The sequence below is a fragment of the Primulina huaijiensis genome, chromosome 8 (genome assembly GCF_012295235.1).
Source record: "Primulina huaijiensis isolate GDHJ02 chromosome 8, ASM1229523v2, whole genome shotgun sequence".
Classification (NCBI taxonomy): domain Eukaryota; kingdom Viridiplantae; phylum Streptophyta; class Magnoliopsida; order Lamiales; family Gesneriaceae; genus Primulina; species Primulina huaijiensis.
The window spans coordinates 618648-643889 of record NC_133313.1 but is presented as its reverse complement, the minus strand read 5'-3'; the positions used below and the strand labels follow the sequence as shown (position 1 = coordinate 643889).

Sequence of the window (25242 nt, the reverse complement as noted above, 5' to 3'; positions counted from 1 at the left end):
AAGACAAGAAACATTTCTTTTTCCATATTTCTTAATATCAATCAATAATAAATGATGAATTATTTCTCATTATAACTATGATTTATGTACGTTTTTTTTTATTGACATGTAAAATCTAAACACCAACTGTTTGACAAAAGAAATATCTATAAAGATTGAAGCTTTCTATATCGTAATTTTTATTTATGATATAAAGCCATAAAAATATTTCACCCTTTTCTCTTTCAAGACTGTAATGGAAAGATTCTTGGACCTGGAATGAAGTCGATAGCTTTTTGGTCTTGTTTGTTGTCATTGGCTACGACCTCAAGTTTCTTTTTGTTTTGCATATATATAATATCAAAGTTGGGATATGTTAAGAGTTTGTCTTTAATTCAATAACTTCTGGTTTGAATTGAGAATTTTTCCAATCACATCGATTGGTTTTAATCTCCCAAAAAACTACTATATATGAGACCGTCTAACTTGTCAATTTTTTTATATAGATATTTGACATGAACTGACTCATAAAAAATAATATTTTTTATGTCAAAAATATTACTTTTTACTGTAGATATTAACTAGATCAAATCGTCTGACGATTTCATCGTCAAAGCCACAACGCAAAGAGTTCTCTTAAGAAGACACGAATGACTAGGTAAATCAAGAAAAGTCATTTTGAGCATGTTAACGATCTTTTTCCATGTCATAAATAAAATTTATTACCAAGCAAGATGATACCTTATTAGTAGAACATACTAACATGCATCATTTTCGCGTATAAAAATATTTACGACTATATATATTCTTGAGGAATAGTGTTAATTTCATTAAATAATTCTTGTGGCGTAGATGAAATTATCTAACAAAATCATACATGTCGTTTGTGGTGAAAATATATTTTTGGCTCGATATAGTAAGCCCACTAAATGTTGACGAAGAGGTCAATTAAATTGGCTCAAGGCCAATAAATTAAAGTGATCGATAGAGGCTATTAATTGTTTCAAACAATTTGAATTGGTCTGAAAGTAAGCAAGCAGTTCAACTGATGAGACAGTGATTGAAGCTCGGGGAAAATGGAAGCGGGGAGTGAGAGTCCCATTAATTGTTCAAAGACAAAAACTTGTGTGAGAATATCTCACGGGTCGTATTTTGTGAGACGGATCTTTTAATTGGATCATCCATGAAAAAGTATTACTTTTTAGGCTAAGAGTATTACTTTTTAATGTAAATATTGGTATGGTTGACCCGTCTCATAGATAAAGATTCGTGAGACCGTCTTACAAGAGACCTACTCTTGTTCCTAATAATTTGAGTTCGTCTAGAAGTGGTCAAGCATTTCAATCGATGATATCGTTGTTGAACATAGTGGAAATAGAAGCGGAGAGTGGGAAAAACTTCCATGAATAAATAAGAGCAGGAAGAACAAAAGTCAACACAACTCAACACTCAAATTTTCATGTTGTTAACAGTGTTTTAAAAAAGCATGTAAAACACGACAATTAAGTGCAAAACATGAAGAAAAAGCTTCGTTTTGGGCAAAAGATTGAAAAACAGTCAACTCTTTTATTGATTGTATTAATTGTGTAAAAAGGGAGGGAAAAAATTTATAAAAAAAGTTAAAGTTATTTTTGAAATAAATTTTAACTCTTGAAATTTATTTTAAAAAATAAATAATTAATAATATAATTTTTTTTAAAAAAAAACTTAACGAAAAGAGAAATAAAATGTGTCTCATGCAATTCCTTTTTTTGCAACTAAGAGAGGATATTTGACCTAACACAAAACTTTTACTCCACATGATTTATGATTTTGAGACATTTTCTAACTTGAAAATTTTATGTATTCATTTTTAAAATTTATATGTTTATATGTTATTTAATCTATCATCCAACTTAATATAATTAAAATTATACTAAAAACTAAATTGATTTTTTCACGCCTAATCTCGTCCTAAAACCTCTTAAACTAATAGATCTTGAAGCTTGATCGTGACGCTTCATTACGCTTTTTAAAACCTTGGTTTTAGCTCAAACGAGATAAAGAAAACAACTGGCCCTATGTGTAAAACCTTGACGCGGGAGAGTCTCTCTCCAATTGTAAGACAAGAAAGAAATTTGCCATTTGATGCTAGATTTTTAAGTTGCATTCACAAAAGTTGTAGCAAACACATGAATATGTGTGTGCGTCCTTTGCAATATTTTAATTTGAAAGCATATCAAAGGTAAAGAAAATTACAATTTTGGTTTCATAATATGATAATTTTTCGTTTTCAGACTTGTAAGTTTTCAAATTGTAAGTATATATTCTTCATTTTAGTCCTTTTTTTTTAATCGAGGTGATGAAGTGACACATAAAAACGTTGCACTGGACATTGTTGGAGTGTCCAATGTCACGTAAAACTTGACGTAAAAGAAGTAAAAATAAGAACAAATGCCAACTTACAAAACTTAACTGGAATTTAAAAACGTACTATACTAAAATGAAAAATGGTCAAGTGAGAAAGACCAAAATTAGAATTTTCCTTCAAAGCCAACCGTACGATTATTCAAGGCCAAAAGCCCCAGTCCACGCAAAATTCTAGATCACCTGAAGATAACGTTCTTCTCAATGAATATTCTAGAGACAAATATTATTTGTTCCAGGTGTCAAGATTCTATTCATCAGAATTTCTTATATGTACGGGAGCAGCAATGTTACAGAATAGATCAGTTTCATTCTTATTTCATCTTCATTAATTCACAAATTGTATTTAAATAAAATTGAATCATCAAAATTTTCATGTCATGTTGACTTATTTGTAGTTCTCCTGCTTTTTTTTTTATTTTTATATATTTGATTTGATTTTTATCATCTCGATAATACATGAATATGTTAGTTTGTGGTGCAAATAAATAGAAGATTGTATAAATTAGAAGCTAATTAAACTAATTTAAGCAAAAAAGGTGGTGTTATATATATAATATTATTTATAAAGAAAATGAATATCAATTTTAACATTTTTAAAATATGTTATGATATATTATTTTTTAGTTTTTACAAAATAATAATTAATAATAAAATATTTCAAAACTTAATTAGGAATGGAATGAACATATAAAGAGCGGGAAACCGCTCCTCCCTCTTTACATCAGCACGGAAGCGGTATGAAATAGCTCAGTTCATCGCCCCAGAAATCAACGAACTATAAATCAAGACAGGTATCTGAAATTTGCTTGAAAATGTGAATGCGATCGATTCTATGTGTTCAAATTTGTTGGAAAATGTGAATGTGATTCTTCTCGGTATATCTGTATGTGTAACAGTGAGTTTGTGGTGGATAGATTCATTGAAAACTTTGTCCGTAGTGTTTTCTCTGGTGTTTGGTATCTGTATAGGCATTGCATGAATGTGTTGTTGTGTTATGTAAAGGATGGCATGATTGCTATAGGCCTTATCGATCCTTGTATGTAGTATGTTAATGGAGATCGCGATCATATACTGTTTCGAGAACAGTGAGTTGCTTCTGAGTTCCACATATTAATCACATTCTTTTTTCTTCGAGAACAATGAGTTTGAGGCTTGTAGTCGTTTCTGTTTGAAGCATATATTGCTTCATCTTTTTTGAGAAATTAATCAGGAATCTAATAAACGCCTTCACGAGTTCAGAATCTGCTCTTTGTATCATTCGATCACGAACTCGAAAGGCGTATCACATCAATTTCTGAAACTCAAATATAAGCTATGGATTTAAGCCTTTGAATCACAGATTACGAAGTTGACCTACATCCACGGGAGATGCCAACACAACACAGAGATGCAAGCTATTCAAGAATTCACTTTTGAATTCCACTTTCTTTTCTCAAAATGAAATTCACTCTTGAACTCTCATCTCAAAGCTCTCTCTTCTTTTGTAGCGTGTATCTCAAAGTCAAAATGAGGAAGACTCGAACAATACTCTGTTCACACACTTCATTTTGGCACCTTTTATAGTCTGTCTATTTTTAAGAGACTCTTCCAACAGCTCCCTTTACTAGTTGGCCAGTGGTTTGCAACTCCTCTAACCTGGATCACATGTCTTTTATCCAACTAACTCCCTGTTGGTTCCTTCCGCTGTGTGCACTTATATTCCTTGATTTCTTACTTTGATTTGGACTGCTGACAATTAAACTAAATATTTTATTCTATTGAAAGTCTTTGACTCAAAATTGCATGATATAATAGCCTGATGTTGTTGCCTTTTATTTTTCATGAATATTAGGTTTATAAGTTTTGATTGTTTTCTGCAGGATGGTGAAATTTGGAGTTCTACTTCTCTTATTTCTGATTCAAGTATTAAATTTCTGAACGACTTCGAGCTATGAATCAAATTTGTTTTTCCATTCCAATTTTTTTGCTCTCTTTGCACAACAATACAAGTGGTATGTGTCAGTGAAGTTCACTCCCCTCCTCGCCTGGTGACCAGGCTCATTCACATTAATTCCATTATATCACCCTTCTACAACCCTAGATATAGCAATGATACTCTTGCTGAGATCATTCAACATGAATCTTTGTGGAATGTATTCCTCCACTCTTCCCAACATTTTGGGACTATGTCAGCTCCCGCTTATCCCTTGCACACAAGTGGATTTCTTGTCCACGTCAAAGTCGGACAACACAGAGATGATCAATATTTTTATCTTGATAAGGGGAGTAGTCTACTCTGGATTCACTGCCTTCCAGATAGTCTAAATGCAAAAAACCCAGTGTATGACTCAAGAAACTCTTCCACTTACAAAGCCAAAGATTGCACCTCTCATTTCTGTGATGCTTATTATTTAAAATGCGATATGTTCCACCGATGCCAATATGACCAGCGTTATGCAAAGGGAATGAAGACCAAGGGCCATTTGGCTCAAGAAACCTTTGTCTTTGGGGGTATAGACAGTTCTCTTTTTGGCAAAGATGAAGTCATTTTGAATGGTATTGTATTCGGCTGCTCGAACGCAACACAATTACTCTCGGATGGCATTTTAGGATTTTGCTACAATACATATTCATTGCTAGATCAAAATTCTTCAACAAAATTCTCCTATTGCTTGGGAGACATTATTGACACATGCCACGATTACAGCCGACTAATAATCGACAAACCTATTAAAGAACATTTGACTCATGAGATACCCTTGATTGTTGATGGAAAATACTACGTAGATATGATTGCTATACAGATTGGACATGTCATTTTGGACATCGAGATAGGTATTCTTAAAAGAAATACAACTGAACATAAGGGCGGGATGGCAGTTGACACTGTCTCCACCTTCTCCTTTTTTCCTGAAGTGGTATACAATCTCTTTGTAGTTGCAATCAAAAAGCTCATAGATGATCTTTCGCTCGATCGATACTACCACAAACCTAGTATGTTGTGTTACAAAGGAAGCTTTCGTAGAGACCTGACAGAATTCCTGATAGTACGATTATGGTTTGGTAAAAAAAGCTTATATAGAGTTTCAGACTGAAAGTCTGTTTCAACAGTTGGGGGATGGAGCCTTCTGACTCGCTTTCATGCCAATTGAAGATTTGAATTAAACTTTTGACTTTAGCATTCTAGGAATTCTACTGCAGCAAGGATATTACATATCCTATGATCTTCAGGCTTCGATTTTTTCATTCCAAACAATGGACTGCTTTGGCGCTGATATTAAGATTTATGACGAGTTATAGAATAACACATATTGATGTTCCGATAGTTCATAAAGTGATAGCTTGAATTCTTTCAACCGTAAAAATGTAGTCTTCCACGAAGAATATTAATTCAATGATGTGTTGTACAATATAGTCTAAACTTTCATGGAATCTATATTCTACAACACATCATGGAATTGATATTTTTCATGGAAGACTACATTTTTACAGATGAAAGAATCCAAGCTATCACTTTATGAACTATCGGAACATCAATATGTGTTATTCTATAACTCGTCATGAATCTTAACATTAGCGGTAGAGCAGTAATTGTTTGGAATGAAAAAGTCGAAGCCTGAAGATCATAGGATATGTAATATCCTTGCTGCAGTAGAATTCCTAGAATGCCAAAGTCAAAAGTTTCATTCAAATCTTCAATTAGCATGACAGCGAGGCTAAAGGCTCCATCCCCCCCACTGTTTAAACAGACTTCCAGTCCGAAACTCCATATAAGCATTTTTTCCAAACCAGAATCGTACTATCTGGAATTCTACCAGGTCTCTCTCTACGAAAACTTCCTTTGTAATACAACATACTAGGTTTGTGGTGGTATCGATCGAGCGAAAGATCATCTATGAGCTTTCTGATTGCAACTACAAAGGGATTGTATACCACTTCGGGAAAAATGAGAAGGTTGAGCCAGTGTCAACTGTCATCCCGCCTTTATGTTCAACTGTATCTCTTTTAAGAATACCTATCTCGATGTCCAAAATGACATGTCCAATATGTATAGCTGTCATATCTACGTAGTATTTTCCATCAACAATCAAGGGTATCTAATGAGTCAAATATTCTTTAATAGGTTTGCCGATTATTAGTCGGCTGTAGTTGTGGCGTGTGTCAGTAATGTCTCCCACGCAATAGGAGGTCTAATCTTGTTTGTCAGAAGGTACAATAAAGAGAATCTTCTATGGAGGCGTTGAACAACAATGCTTGAAAGAAGGTCTGATCTTGTTTGTCGGAGGTATCTTTCAAAGTATGGTGTGAAAGATTTTTCTTTTTTACAGGGTAGGAAACATTTACAAGGATTTCATTATTGTATCAGCAATTAATTAAAATGAAACAAAGTGGCTGGTCCTATTCAATTCAACGCATAACATTAATTTCAGGACTTGGTCTGTATTTACTGTTTTACAAGTATACTTTGGTTACAATTGGCCTCTTATTCAATTTCAGTTGTGACCAAAGTGAGAAGTTTAGGAGTGAGTTTTCTGAAAACATCCGTTGAGAAAAATAAAATTTTCATGACTGATAATAGTTTTTAATTTTTGGATTTTAATTTTTTATCATATTTTTCATTCTTAAGGTTGTTATGTCTTCCATAGTAAGTAAGTTTGGATTAGTCAAGAAGATTTACTAAGCTCAGAGAGGGGAAAGGTATGATCAACAAGGATGTGGTACACTTGACTGGCATGTTACTTGGACTTTTGTTTACACTGTATCCTGATGCAGGATGAAATTTTTCACACAGTTTTTATTCTTTTCATTTCAAGGTAAGAACTAACAGGTCATGCTCGGGGATGATAATTCTAATGTGTATCTTCTAAGTGACGTATTGTTGGTGTAATCATTTTACAAATTTGATCTCGGGTATGAGTGATCTTTGGACTCAAATTGTGTTTGTGTTCATCACGAGATAATGAATCTGAATAATTTTGGTGCTTTGGTTCTCGTCATGAGTGGCCCAAATTTTGTATGAAAAAATGTAGTCCCAATTTTAGGTGAACCAACAAGCAGAAATGAATCTGATTTGTTTGTTTGTTTGTTTGTTTTTTTTACCGTGTTAGAGAAGATATGGGTAATTTTCAACATCAGTCTTCCTTTTGCTTGGCATTGTCCTTTATGAATTTTCTATTCAGGTGTGGTTGTTATGAGAAATAAATATGTTTGTTTGTATGGCGCAGCTGGTTGAGCTTTTAGACAGCCCATCAGACAATTATTTCAAGCAGAAGGATGGCTTGAACAATTTCTTCTGCTTTAGCGTTTAAGAAGCAAGTGTCTTATTTTCATCATCTTTTCATACTAGACGCAGCAAATTGAGTGTTGCTTTACCAGTAATGATTTGTAATGGTATAAAAGAAGCTAGAACAATATGATGCAATCTAGAAAGACTAATGGTCATTCAATGTGTCTAATCTATTTCAAAAAGTGAACCAACTTTTGCAAATGCAAACTGCCAATTTCAGTCCACAAAACTTCACTAATATACCCCCATCCCTGGGCAAAAGCAAATAATCTTGAACGTAGAGAAGCATCTCTTAAAATGTATTTTGTATTAGGTTTCTTGAAAAAACAGGCAAAGTTCGTAGAGAAGCCTCCACAACATCCGAATCAGTGGAAGAAAGCAAAAACGCTAAGTGATGATGCACAGCCATTTAAAAATATTGATAAAAAGACGGCAATTTTAACACATAAAGCACACAATGAAGTGCAAGTCTATGGCAACAAATGACAAAACACATGAAACCAGGGTAACAACGAGGACAACTAAAATATGTAAGAGCTTTATCTAGAGGCAAAATGATACTTATAGTTTTTGGTTTTATTGAACATTATAAGCTTAAAAGATTGCAATCTCAGAATATGTTCAGAACACTGGCAATAGATATGTATCCCCACAATCTAAAATAAATTCCCTCCTCTACTCCGATCTTCCTGATAGCTACCTCCCTCCTCTCTCACTCAGCCTACCTTGTAAATCAACCACCTTCCCACCATCAAAGGCAAAATCACCCAAAACCAACCACCTTCCCACCATCAAAGGCAAAATCACCCAAAACCAACCACCTAGACGCCTATTAGTTTTTTTAATACAACATTTATCAACAATACTCACTCGGTATAGTTTTGGCATCGTTAAAGCGAAGAAGTGGATACAAAACATCATGGGCATGTTAGATTTTAAATAACATTAAGCAGCTCAGATATAAACTGTGGCAGAATGATGGTAAAGAAAGGAACCTCATAAGCGTTGTAAAGATGCTTATTGGTGCAATTTTCTAATATTATCCTTATGACACGAAGAATATGTAGAACGGCTTCCCTTGGGAAGGGTGGATCAGATTCCAAAGAGTTGTCCTCAAGCTGCAAATCCTTCCTTGGCTTGATGTATTTCTCAAAATAGGTATCGAAATGATTAAATAAATCAGCCCAGTGATGAAAATCTCTCTGCAATTACAAGTATCTTTAATATCAAAGCATGAAGGATAAATTTGCATAGTTTGCTGGAGTTAAATATGCACCTTGTCAAACACCCAAAAGAAACTTTTCAGAGAATCTTCTATATTCTCTGGAGGTGTAGCGGTAACATTGTTGATAAAGGTTTTAATCTTAGAAGTCTGCGGAAAAAAAAACGACAGGAATATCAGTTATCCCGAAAATAATAAAAATTATACATGGATAACGCAAAAAAACGAAAAAGGAACAAAGAAAAACACAACAGAACATAGAGGATAACTAACCAAATTAATTTATAAAAAAACACCAGAAAAAAATCATATGGATTAGAGAAGAGTTAGAGCTCAAAGATACGCAGCTAAAAAGAAACAGAAATATAGTTGTTTTTGCTTTGATAAGGATTCTCTGGCGCATTGTGTAACTATTCAGAACATATTAACCCTTTTCAGTAGCAATTATTATCACAGGAAACAAGTATGTTAATGCGATCAAAAGAGAGTTCTGCGACACTAAAGAATGAACTTTTAGAAATTCAACCTTTAAGAGGAGCTTAAAACACGACATTCCCCCCTAACTAGAACCGTCTCAAGCAAGTAAAATTATCCATTAAGATAACTTCTCCCCGTAGACAAATCAAAGAGGAGCAAGAAAATAATTCCACTGACCACTTCAAGTGCCCTCCTTCGCTTCAACTTCATGTCTTGCTATCAATCAGACGTGCCCATTGCCCAATTCAAGGGTTAGTCGACCATTCAATAAATTTTTTTTATATAAAAAAATCAAAACGGAGAACATGATAAAAAACAAGAATTAAGGGATTTGAAGAGGGCGATCAGAAGGTGGAAATCTTATGGGATTGAAAAAATTAGAGAAAGTCTGAATGAAACATAGAAGCCTCTGAGTGCGTGTGAATCGACTGCAGGGTGGGTTTTTGTCGCAGAGAAGGTGGAAAGAAAGAATGAAGGAAAATAGATAGAAGACTGATGATATTTATTTTTATTGTAGATAGAATACCGAGGATGTTTATTTTCATTTTTCATATTTTGGCATCAAATTTAAATTTGAGATGTGAATAAAGTTTATTATTCATTAAACAAGATTAGATTTTTTTTGGTAGTAAATGAAAAGGCATCCAATTCGTACGAAAGAAATAATATTTTACTTTTCTTAAAGCGAACACACAACATGCGACGATTTTTGTATTTTTTTTACGGTTAACACTTGTAATTATTGCAAAGCCAAGATGTCCTTAGTTACAAGATGAATCAACCATAAGGGAAAATCTCCAGTCTCCCATACAACTTGAGAGTTGGAAGATCTCCAGTCTCCCATGCGACGGCTTTTGTACTTAGTGGTAAAAGTTGGAACAGGCCCGAAAATTAAAATAAAGCATTTATCAAATCTGTGTAATCTAATTGTCGGACCATTTCTTTCTCGATCGACAATCCCTTTGTAGTTAAGCTGGCAAGATGACCCGAAAATGGTATACACGAATATAGGCACAAAACCAGAATCTGAATTACAAAACAGCGAGATTGTTGTTAAGTAATCAAATTTCATAATGAATGCTTTTTGTACTATGATGTGTTTTCGACATCATACTATGGACTGTTTTCGACACTTTAGAGGCGTTTACAGTTGAAAGAATTATGATACCCCAGGGATGAACCCATCAAGATCAGGCCCAAACTGCCGGCCTATCTCTAGAGCCCACAGGTGAATGGCCCATGAGCAGCCTAGGTATTCTCCTATAAATGCCAGGTTTGCGCGTATGATTTGGGATTGACTATATTGTTTTCAGCAGCACCCTTAGCTGCTCCCCTCATATATCCTCAGTCTCTGACTTGAGCGTCGGAGGGGCTACGCCGAGACACCCTCCCGGCCCCCTTCTAACGATCTTATTCGTGATTTCAGGCTCAGGGTAATTTCAAACCTGCGTCTGGACTAGTGACACTTGCTGGGATCGGACCCTAAATTTCCCGTGAGTATCACTTGGCGCTGTCTGTGAGAAAGCTTTGAGTTGAGACGTAGAGATGGTAGGCAGGAGAGGGAGCAGAAGAACTAACTCAGCATTGTCACGTCCTCAGGTGAGAGCCGAACAATCTCATGCTGAGACTAGGCAGGAACAACCGCGTCTTGAGACGAGGTAGGAACAACCCCATCAGGAGACAAGAGCTGAACAACCTCGTCACGAGACCAGGGCCGAGCAACCCCGTCCCAATGAGAATGTGTGGAACTTGACCGTGGAACAATTGGGCCAATTTATCGCCCAGACAGTGGATGAGGCCATGAAGAGGAATCAAGAGTCTACGTTTGCAGGAGAGCAGGCCGCTCGCGAGGAGCGAGAGGAGAATGTCGAAGCCCACCAGAGTAGGGTTGAAGAGTCACAGTCCCTCCCAAGTGGGGATATTAGTGAGATGGGAAAGATGTGGAAGGAGATACGGATGTTGAGGCAGCAGGTAGGAAGCAGAGCGCCGGTACCCAAGAGAGGAAGTCCTTTTTCACAAGCCATCTTGGAAGAAGGGCTTCCTCCAAGTTTCTGACAGCCAAACGTGGGAGAATATGACGGACATACTGACCCCGAAGAACCCTTGGGGAGATTTGAGAATGCGGCTCTGTTGCATCAGTATTCAGATGGAGTCAAGTGTAGGGTGTTTCTGGGCACGTTGGTGAGGTCAGCCCAACAATGGTTTAACACCTTGCAGCCCAACTCTCTACGATTTTTCGAGGATTTTTCAGTTGCTTTCTTGCATAGATTCACTAGCAGCAGAAAGCACCAAAGAAATTATTTAAGCCTGTTTGTGATGAAGTAGCAAGAAACTGAAACTCTGCGAGAATTTATCCGGCGTTTCAACGATGCAGCGCTGGATATACTAGCTGCTTCTCCCGACATCATGATAAGTTCATTTACCCAAGGACTGAGAGGAGGGGAGTTCTTTAAATCGTTGGTNCGACATCATGATAAGTGCATTTACCCAAGGACTGAGAGGAGGGGAGTTCTTTAAATCGTTGGTCAAGGAACCTCCATCAAGTTATGATGATCTGCTATCTCGGGCGGAAAAATATGTAAATCTAGAGGATGCCCAACGACACAAGAGGATGGAGCAGTGGCCCGGGAGAGGAAGAGTTGAGGGAGCGGAGAGAGGAGGAAGGAAGAGGGGTGCAGGGGAAAGGGAGGAGGATAAAGTTAGGGACAGAAGACAATTCTCATCACATGTTCCTCTGGATAGGAGTCGTGATGAGGCGATGGAGGTGAGGGAGCCTGAGGGGAGGGGAGAGAAGTCGCGAATGGTTGAGAGTACTGCTCGGCCTCCGCCGTGGGGTAGACAAGAAGGATCCTCATCTGAGAGTGAGCTGAGATCTCGCCCGTCTTCTAGGCGGGGTCGAGACCCTCCATGGATAAATCTGAGGGTCGAAGAGCCGAGGGGAGAAGGTCGAGGTCAGGATGTCCCTCGAGAGCATGTTGAACCGAGGAGGGGAACGGATGATGATAACCACCCTACGAGAGGAATTATTCATATGATCTCGGAGGGTGCTACTGATGGAGATTCCGGACAAGCTCGGAAAGCGCATGGGAGGAGGTTAGAGAACTTTGAAATATCTAGGGGTGCAGACTTACCCAAGGATACGGTCATCAGTTTTGGGCCGGAAGACCTCCGAGGCGTTGTGACTCCACATAATGATGCCTTGGTGGTGACAGCCACCGTCGCCAATTACGATGTGGCACGAATCTTTATTGATAATGGAAGCTCAGTGAATATCTTGTTCAAGAGCACTCTGGCTCAGATGAGGGTGGAGGGATTTGAGTTCGAGCCGATCTCTACTCCTCTATATGGGTTTGCAGGACATGTCATCTCGCCGCTGGGTCAGATTGTCCTTCCTCTATCTTTTGGACATGAGCCTCGGCGGGTAACGAAGATGACAACATTTACCGTTGTGGACACCCCATCCGCTTACAATGGAATTCTGGGACGACCGGCCCTAAAGGATTTTAGAGCTGTAGCCTCCACATATCATCAGAAGCTTAAGTTTCCTGTGGGAAAAGGAGTTGGAGTCTTGTGCGGAGACCAAAAAGTCGCGCGCCGGTTTTCTGAAGGGGTAGTCAGGAAGGAAGAAAAAAGAGCGCGTGTGGAGGTTAACATGATTATGAAAAGAAGAAGTGAGTGAATTGCTCCTGTTGAAGGTACAAGAAGATCAGAGGGAATGTTGGACCTAGAGTGGGAGGGACTTTTCAGAGTGATTGGTAAATTTAATTCTTGAACTCATTACTTGGAGAATGTTCAAGGAAAGACTTTAAAGAGACCCTGGAATGCTTACCACCTTAGGGAGTATCATTCTGGATTTTATCGTCGATGTATTTCATCTTTGCATTTTCCCATGTAATCAGTTAGAATTGAATAAAATCAAGTTCTTCTTTTCAGTTCTTGAATGTTGGTGTATTATGAAAGTAAGAAAATTTTTATTTTCCTGCTAAGGCATCGCCTAGCAGAGGAGTTAGAGGGAGAGGGCAGGAGAGAAATTAAATTTTCCTACTAAGGCGTCGCCTAGTAGAGGAGCAGAGTTAACGAGAAAAATTTTATTTTCCTACTAAGGCATCGCCTAGTAGAGGAGCAGAGGGCAGAAGAGAAATTAAATTTTTCTACTATGGCGTCGCCTAGTAGAGGAGTAGAGTGAAGGAGAAAAATTTTATTTTCCTACTGAGACATCGCCCGGTAGAGGAGCAGAGGGTAGAAGAGAAATTTTATTTTCCTAATAAGGCATCGCCTAGTAGAGGAGCAGAGGGCAGAAGAGAAATTAAATTTTTCTACTATGGCGTCGCCTAGTAGAGGAGCAGAGTGAAGGAGAAAAATTTTATTTTCCTACTAAGACATCGCCCGGTAGAGGAGCAGAGAGCAGAAGAGAAATTTTATTTTCCTACTAAGGCATCGCCTAGTAGAGGAGAAGAGGGCAGGAGAGAAATTAAATTTTCCTACTATGGCGTCGCCTATTAGAGGAATTAGAGGGTGGAGGTGGTGAATTTTTATTTTCCTGCTAAGGTATCACCTAGCAGAAGAGTTAGAGGGTGCAGGTGTTGAAATTTTATTTTCCTGCTAAGGTATCACCTAGCAAAGGAGTTAGAGGGTGGAGGTGTTGAATTTTTATTTTCCTGCTAAGCTATCACTTAGCAGAGGAGTTAGAGGGTGGAGGTGGTGAATTTTTATTTTTCTGCTAAGGTATCACCTAGCAGAGGAGTTAGAGGGTGGAGGTGGTGAAATTTTATTTTCCTGCTAAGGCATCACCTAGCAGAAGAGTTAGAGGATGGGAGTGTTGAATTTTTATTTTCATGCTAAGGTATCACCTAGCAGAGGAGTTAGAGGGTCGAGGTGGTGAAATTTTATTTTCCTGCTAAGGCATCACCTAGCAGAGGAGTTAGAGGGTGGGAGTGTTGAATTTTTGTTTTCATGCTAAGGTATCACCTAGCAGAGGAGTTAGAGGGTGGAGGTGTTGAATTTTTATTTTCCTGCTAAGGCGCCTAGCAGATGAGTTAGAGAGTTCGGGAGGAAAAAATTTTTTATTTTCCTGCTAAGGCCCGTCTTAGTAGAGGAGTTATGAGATGATGAGGTGAGAGTTTTATTTTCCTACTAAGNTTGCTAAGGCCCGTCTTAGCAGAGGAGTTATGAGATGATGAGGTGAGAGTTTTATTTTCCTACTAAGGCATCGCCTAGCAGAATAGTTAGAGGGTGAGTAGGTTGAAGTTTTATTTTTCTTGCTAAGGACTATTTTGGCAAAAGAGTCAAGGGCGCGGGGAAGTGAGAATTATTTTCCTTCAAAAGCTTAGTAGAGGACCTTGAAGATGGGGCCGACGAGGGCATACAGTGTTAAAAAAATTTATTTCGTTTGTCGATAACGAATGTTGTTTGCCGCTGCGAAAATTACGGGGAACCAAGGGGTGCGGGCGAAGGGAGAGTGCAAGGCGCTGTGCCGGGAGAGCGTGGTACGCGCTGGGGGAGCTGGGCGAGCGTGGCGCTCGGCGAGGGCGAGTAGGCGCGCTAGGCAGGACTGCACGGCGAGTGCTCGGCTGGGCGAGCTGGCGTGCGTTAAAGGGCTAGTGTGTGGTGGGCGGCTGGGCGAGTGCTCGGCTGAGCTAGCAGGTGCGCACGGTGAGGGCTCGTCGTGGGCGTGCAGGCGAGGTCTCGAGTGTGTGCTCGGCAGGGCGAGCAAGTGCGCGCGACGAGGGCTCGGCATGGGCTTGTGGTAAGGCTTTGTGGAGGGGCGCGAGGGCTGTCGGGTGGGGGCGAGGGCGAGGCTTCGATACTGTCGGCTGGCAGGTGAGGACGTAGGACGCGCGGGCGGCCGAGCAAGGGAGGTGCGCGCTCGGGCGAGGCGTGGGCAGGGTGATGAAGCAAGCGCGTTGAGCGTAGGCGGGAGAGTGCTGCAGAATCGCGACTTGATTTGTTTCCAAATTTTTGGAGACTGACAGATGGTGGGAAGAAAATGCACAACTCGCACCCGGTAACTCGAGAACAACACAATTAATCGAACTTTGAACCTACGATTCAGTTCGACTCGGGAGGAGGAGACTGGTGATACCCCAGAGATGAACCCATTAAGATCAGGCCCAAACTGCTGGCCCATCTCTAGAGCCCACAGGTGAATGGCCCATGAGCAGCCCAGGTATTCTCCTATAAATACCAGGTTTGAGCGTATGATTTGGGATTGACTATATTGTTTTCAGCAGCACTCTTAGCTGCTCCCCTCATATATCCTCAGTCTCTGATTTGAGCGTCGGAGGGGCTACGCCGGGACACCCTCCCGGCCCCCTTCTAACGATCTTATTCGTGATTTCAGGCTCAGGGTAATTTCAAACCTGCGTCTGGACTAGTGACACTTGCTGGGATCGGACCCTAAATTTCCCGTGAGTATCAAGTTACATGATGAATGCTTTTTGTCCTTTATTTTTATTTTTTGAGTTTCAGGGCAATTGAAAATATATCGTTCTCCCTTAATCTTACCAACTTCTCATCAATTTCACTGGAATGATTTGTTGCTTTCTGTATCCCATGCACATCTAAATTGGATGTCTATCTAATTGGTATTGTTTATCATCTAGAGCACAAGCGGTGGATGTAATAAATCATTGTCATTATCATGTGAACATTGTGCAGCATAAAGATATGGACACTAAATGATCATCACTGCAGTGTCAGTTAATGTCAATGATCAAGAAGTTTCTATTATACGTAACCATCACATCATCCTTTATTTCCATATTTTAATCCCATGATAGAACTTTACATGCTCTGATACATGTCTATTGAACTCAATTGCAAGAAGAAACTGAATCTAAGGATCTAAAAGTGTAGTATAATTGGGATAATACAATCTTGAATGGCCATGGTGTGGATTTTGAATTTCAAATACTCTTACCACATAACTCAGAATGTCTGCTGCCTCAAGCAAAGTGCAATCCGAGGTGCGGAAAAAGATCCACCCAGCCCGTGGTATACAGAAGAAACCAGGCTCAAACATAATGTTATTGGAGTTAAGCTGGAGGAGTTGCCAGTATTTGAATTTGAGACACTTTCAAATGCGACAGACGGCTTTGATATACGCAATAAGATAGGACAGGGTGGCTTTGGTCCAGTATACAAGGGTACATAAACTTTAAGGATTTTGTCATATATTGATCAAATAATTAGACAATGGGTTGGTGTACAGGGGATGTTAGCAAACTGGAGGAGTTGCCATTATTTAGACAACTAACACTTGCGAATGCAACAGATATCTTTAATATACGCAACAAGCTAGGACAGGGAGGCTTTGGTCCAGTCTACAAAGTATATAAACTTTGAAGTTTTTATAATCCGTTGATCAAGTAATTAAACAATTGGTTGGTGTACAGGAGCTGTTAGCAAATGGACAAGTGATGATATTTAATCTTCATATTTTCATCAAGAGTGATGCTTCTGCAGGTCTGTCATTGTAACCTGCTTATCCCATACCGAAATACTTGGGAGACATTACTACACTTGTATATATGTGAGAAAATTAATCTCATGATATACACAAGGATATTTTGTGTATCACATATATGTTTAGTTTAAGATCAAGTCCCTGTCTAGTTATGAAGCTTATTCAGTTTTTTCAGGAGCCTGAAGAGCAACCAATTTAATGGGACCGTTCCGGTAGAGCTAGGGAAGCAGATCAACTTGGTGAACCTAAAAGACATTTTATGTGAGATTGAAAAGTTGAATTCAGTTTGCATAGATGGTGATACAAGGCCTTTCTTATTTTTGGCTAATGCAGCATCCTAAGTGACAATACTCTAACCGGTCAGTTGTCGAAGTAGCTAAGTAATCTAAAAATGTGAAGAACACGAAAGTTTGTAGGGATGCTAGACAAGTGCATCTAAATGCATACATATATTTTGAAAATTTGAAGACATACAAGCATGCAATTTGTAACCACTCTTCTACACAATTAAAGAGCCTTCGACCAAGCCATACAAACCTTGTAAAATTCGAAAATTAAAGCTTTGTAACTCCCATAAAACTTCTGAAATGCATGTAGCCACCAAGTATTAATCCAAACTCAACAATTTAGGGAGATAGAAAACCATTTAGTAACCTTCATCCTTACCATCATGATAAGCCATTAGGAGACTGATTAAGGAGCCATAAAACCGAATTTAATGGCCTTTTTATGGCTAAAAACATTTCATTCAGCTGACTCCATCCACTATATAAACCCCTCCAAAGTTGTGACAAAGACACACAAAAAACATTCCACAATTTTCAAGTGAGTGAGAGCAATTAATTACATGCTGCAGAATTCGAACTTCAGTAGCTGTTTAGGGGTCAAATATATTTTTATATTAGTTCAAGGAATATTACACAACCATTAGTGAAACATAGTAATCTTTTATGTAATTAAATTTATGTACACTGAATAATACTCTTGAATTATCAATTTATCGATTAACTAATACCTCTCTAAATTAATAAAATTTCACAATCTCAGCGCTATTACTTTATAAATGTTTTACTGTATATCCATTATCTGTCCTAATCTAAAAGATGTTACAACATGCATAGACACACTCAGACATGCAAAGATGCACAACACAAACACACATGACATACCTATCTTTATCAGATTATTGCTAATGTTTCCCTTCTTTATGCAAGTAAAAATTTTTTTTTCTCTTGATTGATATATATTTTTTAAATTCAAAACGTAGTCTTGTCTAAAACTTAAATTTTCATGCAAACCTAATGGTTTATGTTGATATATTAAACGCAGCGTCAAAGAATAAACAACAAACTATATTTAATTTTCCCACTGATCAAAAAAAGAAAAGGAAAAAAAGGATATTTAAAAAGGGAATAAAATTTTTTAAGGCTTTTTATTGCTACTCATGTTTTATGAGTAACAATGCTAATAATCAACGAATTATGATATAAAACAAACAACAATAGCTATTACAATTGGCTAGCTAGCGGCGAAATCTTCCATGAACTGGTGTGGCATCGGATTCGGGCGGATACAACTTGCCGTCGCATGTGCATTTCCATACTATAGGCTTATAAACAGGATCCTCCTTTCTCGGCGGCAACGACACCTCAATTTTCTCGCATGGTTCGCATCCATTGCATTTTCCCACACAATCAGGTGGCGTTGATGTCAATGGCAGCCACTTATAAACTTGTGGGCTGGGTTTCACCATTAAGGAAGTATCTGTGTTCTTCAACTTGCCGGAAAATGCCGAAGAAACCAAGAACAAGAAGCAGATCACAACGTAAAATAGACGACTTTCCAGTACAAAGGCCATTTTTAACCAGTTATTGTTATTCCGGTAGAACAAGCACGGATTCTCGGTTTTGGATTAGTTATATTGGAATGAGTATGTGCATAAATTTAGTTAATCGTGTCAAGTTATAAATATGATCCAAATACATGTAACCAGAATTTTCTATTTAATATTATTCCTATTCTGCATGATGAAAAATATAGAATAATAATTAAATAATTTGAATAAAAATATTAATTATTATACAATTGTATCTTTTTCTCGATCTCATAATAATGATAATCTAAAATTTTCTATATGATATTTAAAAATTACGCAATATTTTAATTGTTTTACTATTGAAATCAGATATAATATTATAATACTCTGAAATATGTATTGAGAAAACAAACTACAAATCCTTGAAAAATCAAGANTAAAATTTTCCATATGATACTTAATAATTACGCAATATTTTAATTGTTTTACTATTGAAATCAGATATAATATTATAATACTCTGAAATATGTATTGAAAAAACAAACTACAAATCCTTGAAAAATCAAGACATAGTAAGAAGAATATAATATTTATACGATAATAAAAAGTCAGAACATTACAAGAAATCTCTATCCTGAAAAATAATGAAAATATCTTATTAATCTGATTGGAAGGACATAAATACTAGATTACTGATAATATTGAGGGATTCTAAAATCATTATATTCTTGTCCAATTACTCAAGGCATAATTTCTTTTTCTTTTTTTTTTTTTTGAACAAACAACCAAATTTCAAAAGGATAATTATTCGTTTCCAACATTTCTTAAAAACAAATGGGCCGCATCTTGAAAATTTAGGTTGCAACAACTATATATCGAACTCCGACGGGCTAGTTCGGACGCAACCTGGTTTCCACTCATACAACAGTATTGGATAGAATTTGATGGTGCACTCGAGCTAAGTGGCCTGATATCTGCTGCAAAAGGTCCATCTATAGGATAAGAATAAGGGAAAATTTTCTTCTATTACACGTCTATCATATATTTTCGAAAAAAATATTATCATCCTTGTATGGAACACATGTCACAAATATAAACCGTGTAACAAAAGATATTACATGGTTTGTAACAGCAGGTTTATGCTCGAGGATAAAAGTCTTTGACAGCTTGAACTACTGATAGGGCATAATCTACTCGTTCCATTGGCCTTGCATTGCTTTGGAGACACTTCCATCATTTCTGCTAAATGGGGAGAAAATCTCCTTGCATGCATCTTCCATATATTTTTTTTTAATCTCCACCTTTACAAATAGCAGCTGTTTTTTTTTTAATCTCCAAAATATAAGATAATTTTACTCAACAACGATCTCAGTAGTCATGATAAAATTAGAGGATTTTAATACTTGTATATATGTCTATTACGTTTCCGAATCATTCTGTAATGTTTCAGTTCAATCGTATGATTTTTTTCGATTATGAAGTTTCTGCTTTTTTTCCAAATATTATAATTTATATATACTAGCAGTCGAGACAAATGCGTTACGTGTAACGTAATACACGAATATTATGTAAATAATACTACATTATATATAAGTGAAATATAATGTTTCTTGACACATGTGATCGAATAACGTCTGACCAAATTTCAGAGATACTTGAAGCAATAACTTTGGTCAAATGACCTTCCTAAGTGTGTTCGAATGTTTTCAAATGAACATGAGAAGTTCATTTTTTTTAAAAAAAATATGACGTTTTTAGTTAATTAATGAAAGCTAACAACCAAACAGAATCAATGGTTTTTCATATTGGCCGTGCATTTATTGCTTTCTAAACTTGTTCATTTATTACATCAAATTAAATTTAAAAAAAAATTTATGATTTGTGTCGTTTGTCTATTTATACTTATATAAATCGTAAATGAAATATAGTTAAAAACAAGAGATGACATGGAATGTGTTGGTAATATACATGCAACAGTCAATAATTAATAGGGACGTAATCAAACCAAATCGAGGCGAATATGAAAAAAATTTAAAGCTTCAAATAACATCCTCGAAAAGCTTGCAAGCTCACTCATTCATCTATATCTCTAGTTAATTACCTTTCTCAACCAACTGCATTATTATATATTATATAAAACCCCATAATCTTTAAGAATCATGGAGATTTTGACGTATAATCATTGTTTATTTAAACTAAATCAACTCAATATTTTCTATGAAGGGTAAATTTTCAATTCCTCGTAACATATGCTATCTGGTTTCCTTGCACATGTGAAGAACGATATTGAATATTATATTTAAATACTTCTTCATATATACCTTATGCTCGTTTAAAATCGGTATAAATATTATATTTATATACTTATTTATATACACTTTTTAAAATCGTTTAAAAGATGATATACAATTTAAAATATTAGAGTTACATCGTTAACATTAGTTATAGTTCTTAGTAAAACGAAAAATCCTAAAAATAGATATCCAATCGACTCAAACTGAAATAAAACCAAATGCAGTTGTATCTCCAATGAACTTGCAGTTCCTTTTGTTTGATTTCAAATAGATTCGTGTGGTAGTATGCAATTGAGACCAAGTAACTCTCTAGACATCACAAATTATGTTGTCCTGTTGACTGACTATTTTCGCTGGTCCAACTAGCCTGACATTTGTTTTATAATCGTCAAATTCATTCATTTCGAATATCAAAAGATGCAAGCTACAAGGTAAGTGAATTACATGCAGCTAAGGTGATTGCACTTACTTTGCTACAGTAGAAGTGACTTTTGAGTGCTGAAATGCCATAAATGAACTTCCCCTGAATAGAAGAAACAAATGAACTCTCAATAAAACATCACCATAAATGAAATCTCAAAGGCATCAAACAGCCTAGTTTTCAAATTCATATAAAACAATGAAAAGTAATTTCAAGGTAGACTCATTTTTTAAATGAAACACACTGGCTTCTAAGTTCTATCAACATAGGTTTTAACTAGACTTCAACTTAATGACTTAACAAACAATAGCAGAGTTTTAAGATTGAGAACTTAACTCAACCCCCCAAAATTTAGCTCAAAGATATATGCAACTCCCAAAAACTCTATGCAAGCAATGTGGGATATCTTGACACACATCCCTCACGCAACTGATGTGGAACATCTTGACACATCTCGTCATGCCCATGAATGAACAATTGGAGCGTGGAGATATTAACATGTGGTCCAACTATGGCGAAATAACGGTGAGTTTCAGCTCTGATACCATGTTAAAATTGAGATCTGGACCTAACTCAACTCCAAAAGCTAGCTTAAAGAGGAGGATAGTCTAAGTTGATATATGCGACTCCTACGTACTCTATCCAACTGATTTGTGGCATCTTGACACAAAGGAATGCGAGAAAAACACGGTTATAATTCTAACCACAGACACAGTAGCTGTATAATAACAGTATGTTTGGGATTGGTTTCAGAGTGTTTTATTATGGGGAAAAAANGGCTACTACTCCCAGATTAGCAGCAAAAATAGAAAAATTTTGGGAATACTTGCATATATCCGAGTGGTCAGACATCTTTACTGATGGACATGTCTACCAACTAATGCTTCGGAAAGAAAATAAAATCCTCCGTCAGATTGCTGAATCAGACAGCTTCCTCAAGACTTCCACCGGAGCTCTAACCAGTTGGTTAAGGAAATGGGAGGCTGCCGTAGAAGAAGAATATTTTGATGTAATCCGGGATAACTTTTATTAAATGAATATGAGAAATATTTTTCCCACTCCGTCTCGATTGCTTATTTTCCTGGTCTTTATATTTCATAAGTAGACGTGTATATCCTGAATTAAATAATTGAAAGATAACTGACATCAGTCGGATAAACGATAAATCGGAATGCCGAGACCTCCTATACCCTTGGCTTAGAATAAGGTGTCGGGGCCTTAAACTTCCCGGGCTTAGATGTTCCGTTGGTGTTCTTGGATAATCCATGTAATGTGACTATGATTCATTCTTTAGCATTTATATTACTGGAAAATCGTTTCATATTCCAAGAATTTGATAAGTCTGACACGCTGATATTCGTGCGCGTCCTTTCGTCTGCCCGGCTCAACTTCCAAAATTCATCCTAATCATTCATGCGTTCGCAGATCAACGGCTGGGATTAGTTCCCTCCTAATAAATGAGAAAACGTTTTTATTGGCTTGCGGCCCTCCAACTTCTTCAATATTAAATGTCACCTGTCTATAAGTAACACAACAAGAATGTTAGATCATAACAGTTCGATATGTCTAGTTCAAGCAATTCTGATGCTTGTAGCAGTACGCATGTCATTATCACAGACGAAATGTTTCCTTATCTGGATGACTTGAAGAAGACTATTGAAGAATATATCTTGGTAAAGGTTATGTCTTCATGGTTCAAGATTCAAGATCTCCAGAATTCTTATCAAAATGGTTTGGCATTTACTCGTTCACAGAGAGCAGTAGCGAGAAGATACAAACAACAATTTGGTGTAAATCATGTTACAGAGCTAGCAACCGATCAAGTTCTCCTGCATGCGATGCTGTTGAAGGAGTGGCATCAGCTAGAGAAGATCTCTTCTGCTGAATCCTTCATTAGTTTAAGAATCCATGAACTGAATAATTGGATAGTTGAGTGGCAGGATTCTGTAGGTTCTGAACTAGCTGCTGTAACGTGGCATAGATTATTTCATTAATAAAATTTTAGTAGATGTAATTTTGTCTTCCTATTCTTCCGCAAATGAATTCTGCAAACCGACTAACGCGTAAAACTGAAATGCCAGGACCTAATGTTTCCTGAGCTTACCATAAATTGCCGGGTTCTCCCCCCACCTGGGCTCAAAATAAAATGCCGGGTTCTCACACCACCCGGGTTTTCAAATAAGATGCCGGGTTCTCACACCACCCGGGCTTAAAATAAGATGCAGGGTTCTCGCACCACCCGGGTTTTCAAATAAGATGCCGGGTTCTCACATCACCCAGGCTGATAGATAAGATACCGTTCTATATTCCCGAGCAATTAATATAGTGTTATAAGGATGTGTGCCCTTCTGAAAAGCTGTCAGAACCTGTACGTATTCCGAGCGTATAAATGATCATGACGCCTCGATTTATNAAAACAATGAAAAGTAATTTCAAGGTAGACTCATTTTTTAAATGAAACACACTGGCTTCTAAGTTCTATCAACATAGGTTTTAACTAGACTTCAACTTAATGACTTAACAAACAATAGCAGAGTTTTAAGATTGAGAACTTAACTCAACCCCCCAAAATTTAGCTCAAAGATATATGCAACTCCCAAAAACTCTATGCAAGCAATGTGGGATATCTTGACACACATCCCTCACGCAACTGATGTGGAACATCTTGACACATCTCGTCATGCCCATGAATGAACAATTGGAGCGTGGAGATATTAACATGTGGTCCAACTATGGCGAAATAACGGTGAGTTTCAGCTCTGATACCATGTTAAAATTGAGATCTGGACCTAACTCAACTCCAAAAGCTAGCTTAAAGAGGAGGATAGTCTAAGTTGATATATGCGACTCCTACGTACTCTATCCAACTGATTTGTGGCATCTTGACACAAAGGAATGCGAGAAAAACACGGTTATAATTCTAACCACAGACACAGTAGCTGTATAATAACAGTATGTTTGGGATTGGTTTCAGAGTGTTTTATTATGGGGAAAAAAACACAACCAAAACATATTGAAAAATGTAAAACAGAGAGCCATTGTAGTTATCTTGCAAACTTGCATTTAAAAAATCTGTATAACAGGATACACTGGATGGATGAGACCAGAGAACAAAGATAAGCATTGAACCAAGTAGATTAGATTTACCAAGAAACAAGAACTAACATTAAAAGAACCAGCAAAATGCCGGAAATTAACCTTTTCTATCACACAAAAGAATTTCCACTTTCGAATTCCATAAACTAATCGGAACATGAATCAAATTTTGCGATCATAGAGATTTCAACAGTGCAAACTCTGCCTTCAAGAAAATCATGTTTTCATAGCTCAGCCAAAACTAAACCATGATTCGAACAAACTTGGTTTAGTTTCATTCAAGATGGGAAAACAAACATTTGAGTGAACAAAATAAGGCCAAACCTCGTAAAAGTTGAAGAGAGAGGCGTCGCACAATCCGCGTCCACGCTAGAGGGAAAGGAGTTGCAGTGAAAAATGCAGAGGTGGTGAAAGATAAACATAGGGCAAGGTAAGATCTGGAAAACAATATTATGCTTGCTTACGTAGGTTCCACGAATACAATTGTTACACGTATACACACACCAAAACACTAAATAATCCAAGATTTGTTAAACATATATCATATATCTTACTTCCATATCTTTGCAATATTGCTATATTGATGGAAGCAATGAAATAAATATTTGACAACTTATTATTTTTTTTTATCACTAACTATAATCGTTACCAATATGTAACTTTATTTTTTTATATTTGTGACGGTGCATACTTCATATTAAGTTACAGGTGAATATGAGAGACTAAACTGATGTGGTTGCCAATAAACTGGACTGTTAGGCCCGTGGGACTACACCGATGTGGGTCCAATGGATTGG

At 37.1% G+C, this 25242-nt stretch overlaps 2 protein-coding genes and 1 long non-coding RNA gene across 3 annotated transcripts; 1 reads left to right on the top strand and 2 right to left on the bottom strand.

Moving 5' to 3' along the window:
* Positions 1-4553: 4553 nt before the first annotated feature.
* Positions 4554-5462, top strand: LOC140982897 (aspartic proteinase nepenthesin-1-like). The gene has a single exon (XM_073449679.1). It carries the CDS (start codon positions 4554-4556, stop codon positions 5460-5462), a length of 909 nt encoding a protein of 302 aa, XP_073305780.1.
* Positions 5463-8511: 3049 nt separating this feature from the next.
* On the bottom strand, positions 8512-9855 carry LOC140983266 (E3 ubiquitin-protein ligase UPL1-like). The gene is made up of 3 exons (XM_073450232.1): positions 9531-9855; positions 8931-9026; positions 8512-8856 (listed from the first exon to the last, which is right to left on the bottom strand). Exons 1-3 carry the CDS (start codon positions 9561-9563, stop codon positions 8590-8592), a joined length of 396 nt encoding a protein of 131 aa, XP_073306333.1. The 5' UTR covers positions 9564-9855; the 3' UTR covers positions 8512-8589.
* A 9515-nt stretch (positions 9856-19370) lies between these two features.
* On the bottom strand, positions 19371-24857 carry LOC140982194 (uncharacterized). Its single transcript, XR_012176219.1, has 3 exons — positions 24770-24857; positions 21398-21451; positions 19371-19966 (listed from the first exon to the last, which is right to left on the bottom strand). It is a non-coding gene; the product is annotated as an uncharacterized lncRNA (long non-coding RNA).
* Between the last annotated feature and the right edge of the window lie 385 nt (positions 24858-25242).

Coding starts and splice junctions, on each gene's coding strand:
- LOC140982897 (XM_073449679.1), top strand. CDS start 4,554: ATGTCAGCTCCCGCTTATCCCTTGCACACAAGTGGATTTCTTGTCCAC.
- LOC140983266 (XM_073450232.1), bottom strand. CDS start 9,563: ATGAAGTTGAAGCGAAGGAGGGCACTTGAAGTG. Junction 9,027..9,530: donor GAAGGAGGGCACTTGAAGTG/GTCAGTGGAATT, acceptor TTTTTTCCGCAG/ACTTCTAAGATTAAAACCTT. Junction 8,857..8,930: donor TCTTTTGGGTGTTTGACAAG/GTGCATATTTAA, acceptor TTGTAATTGCAG/AGAGATTTTCATCACTGGGC.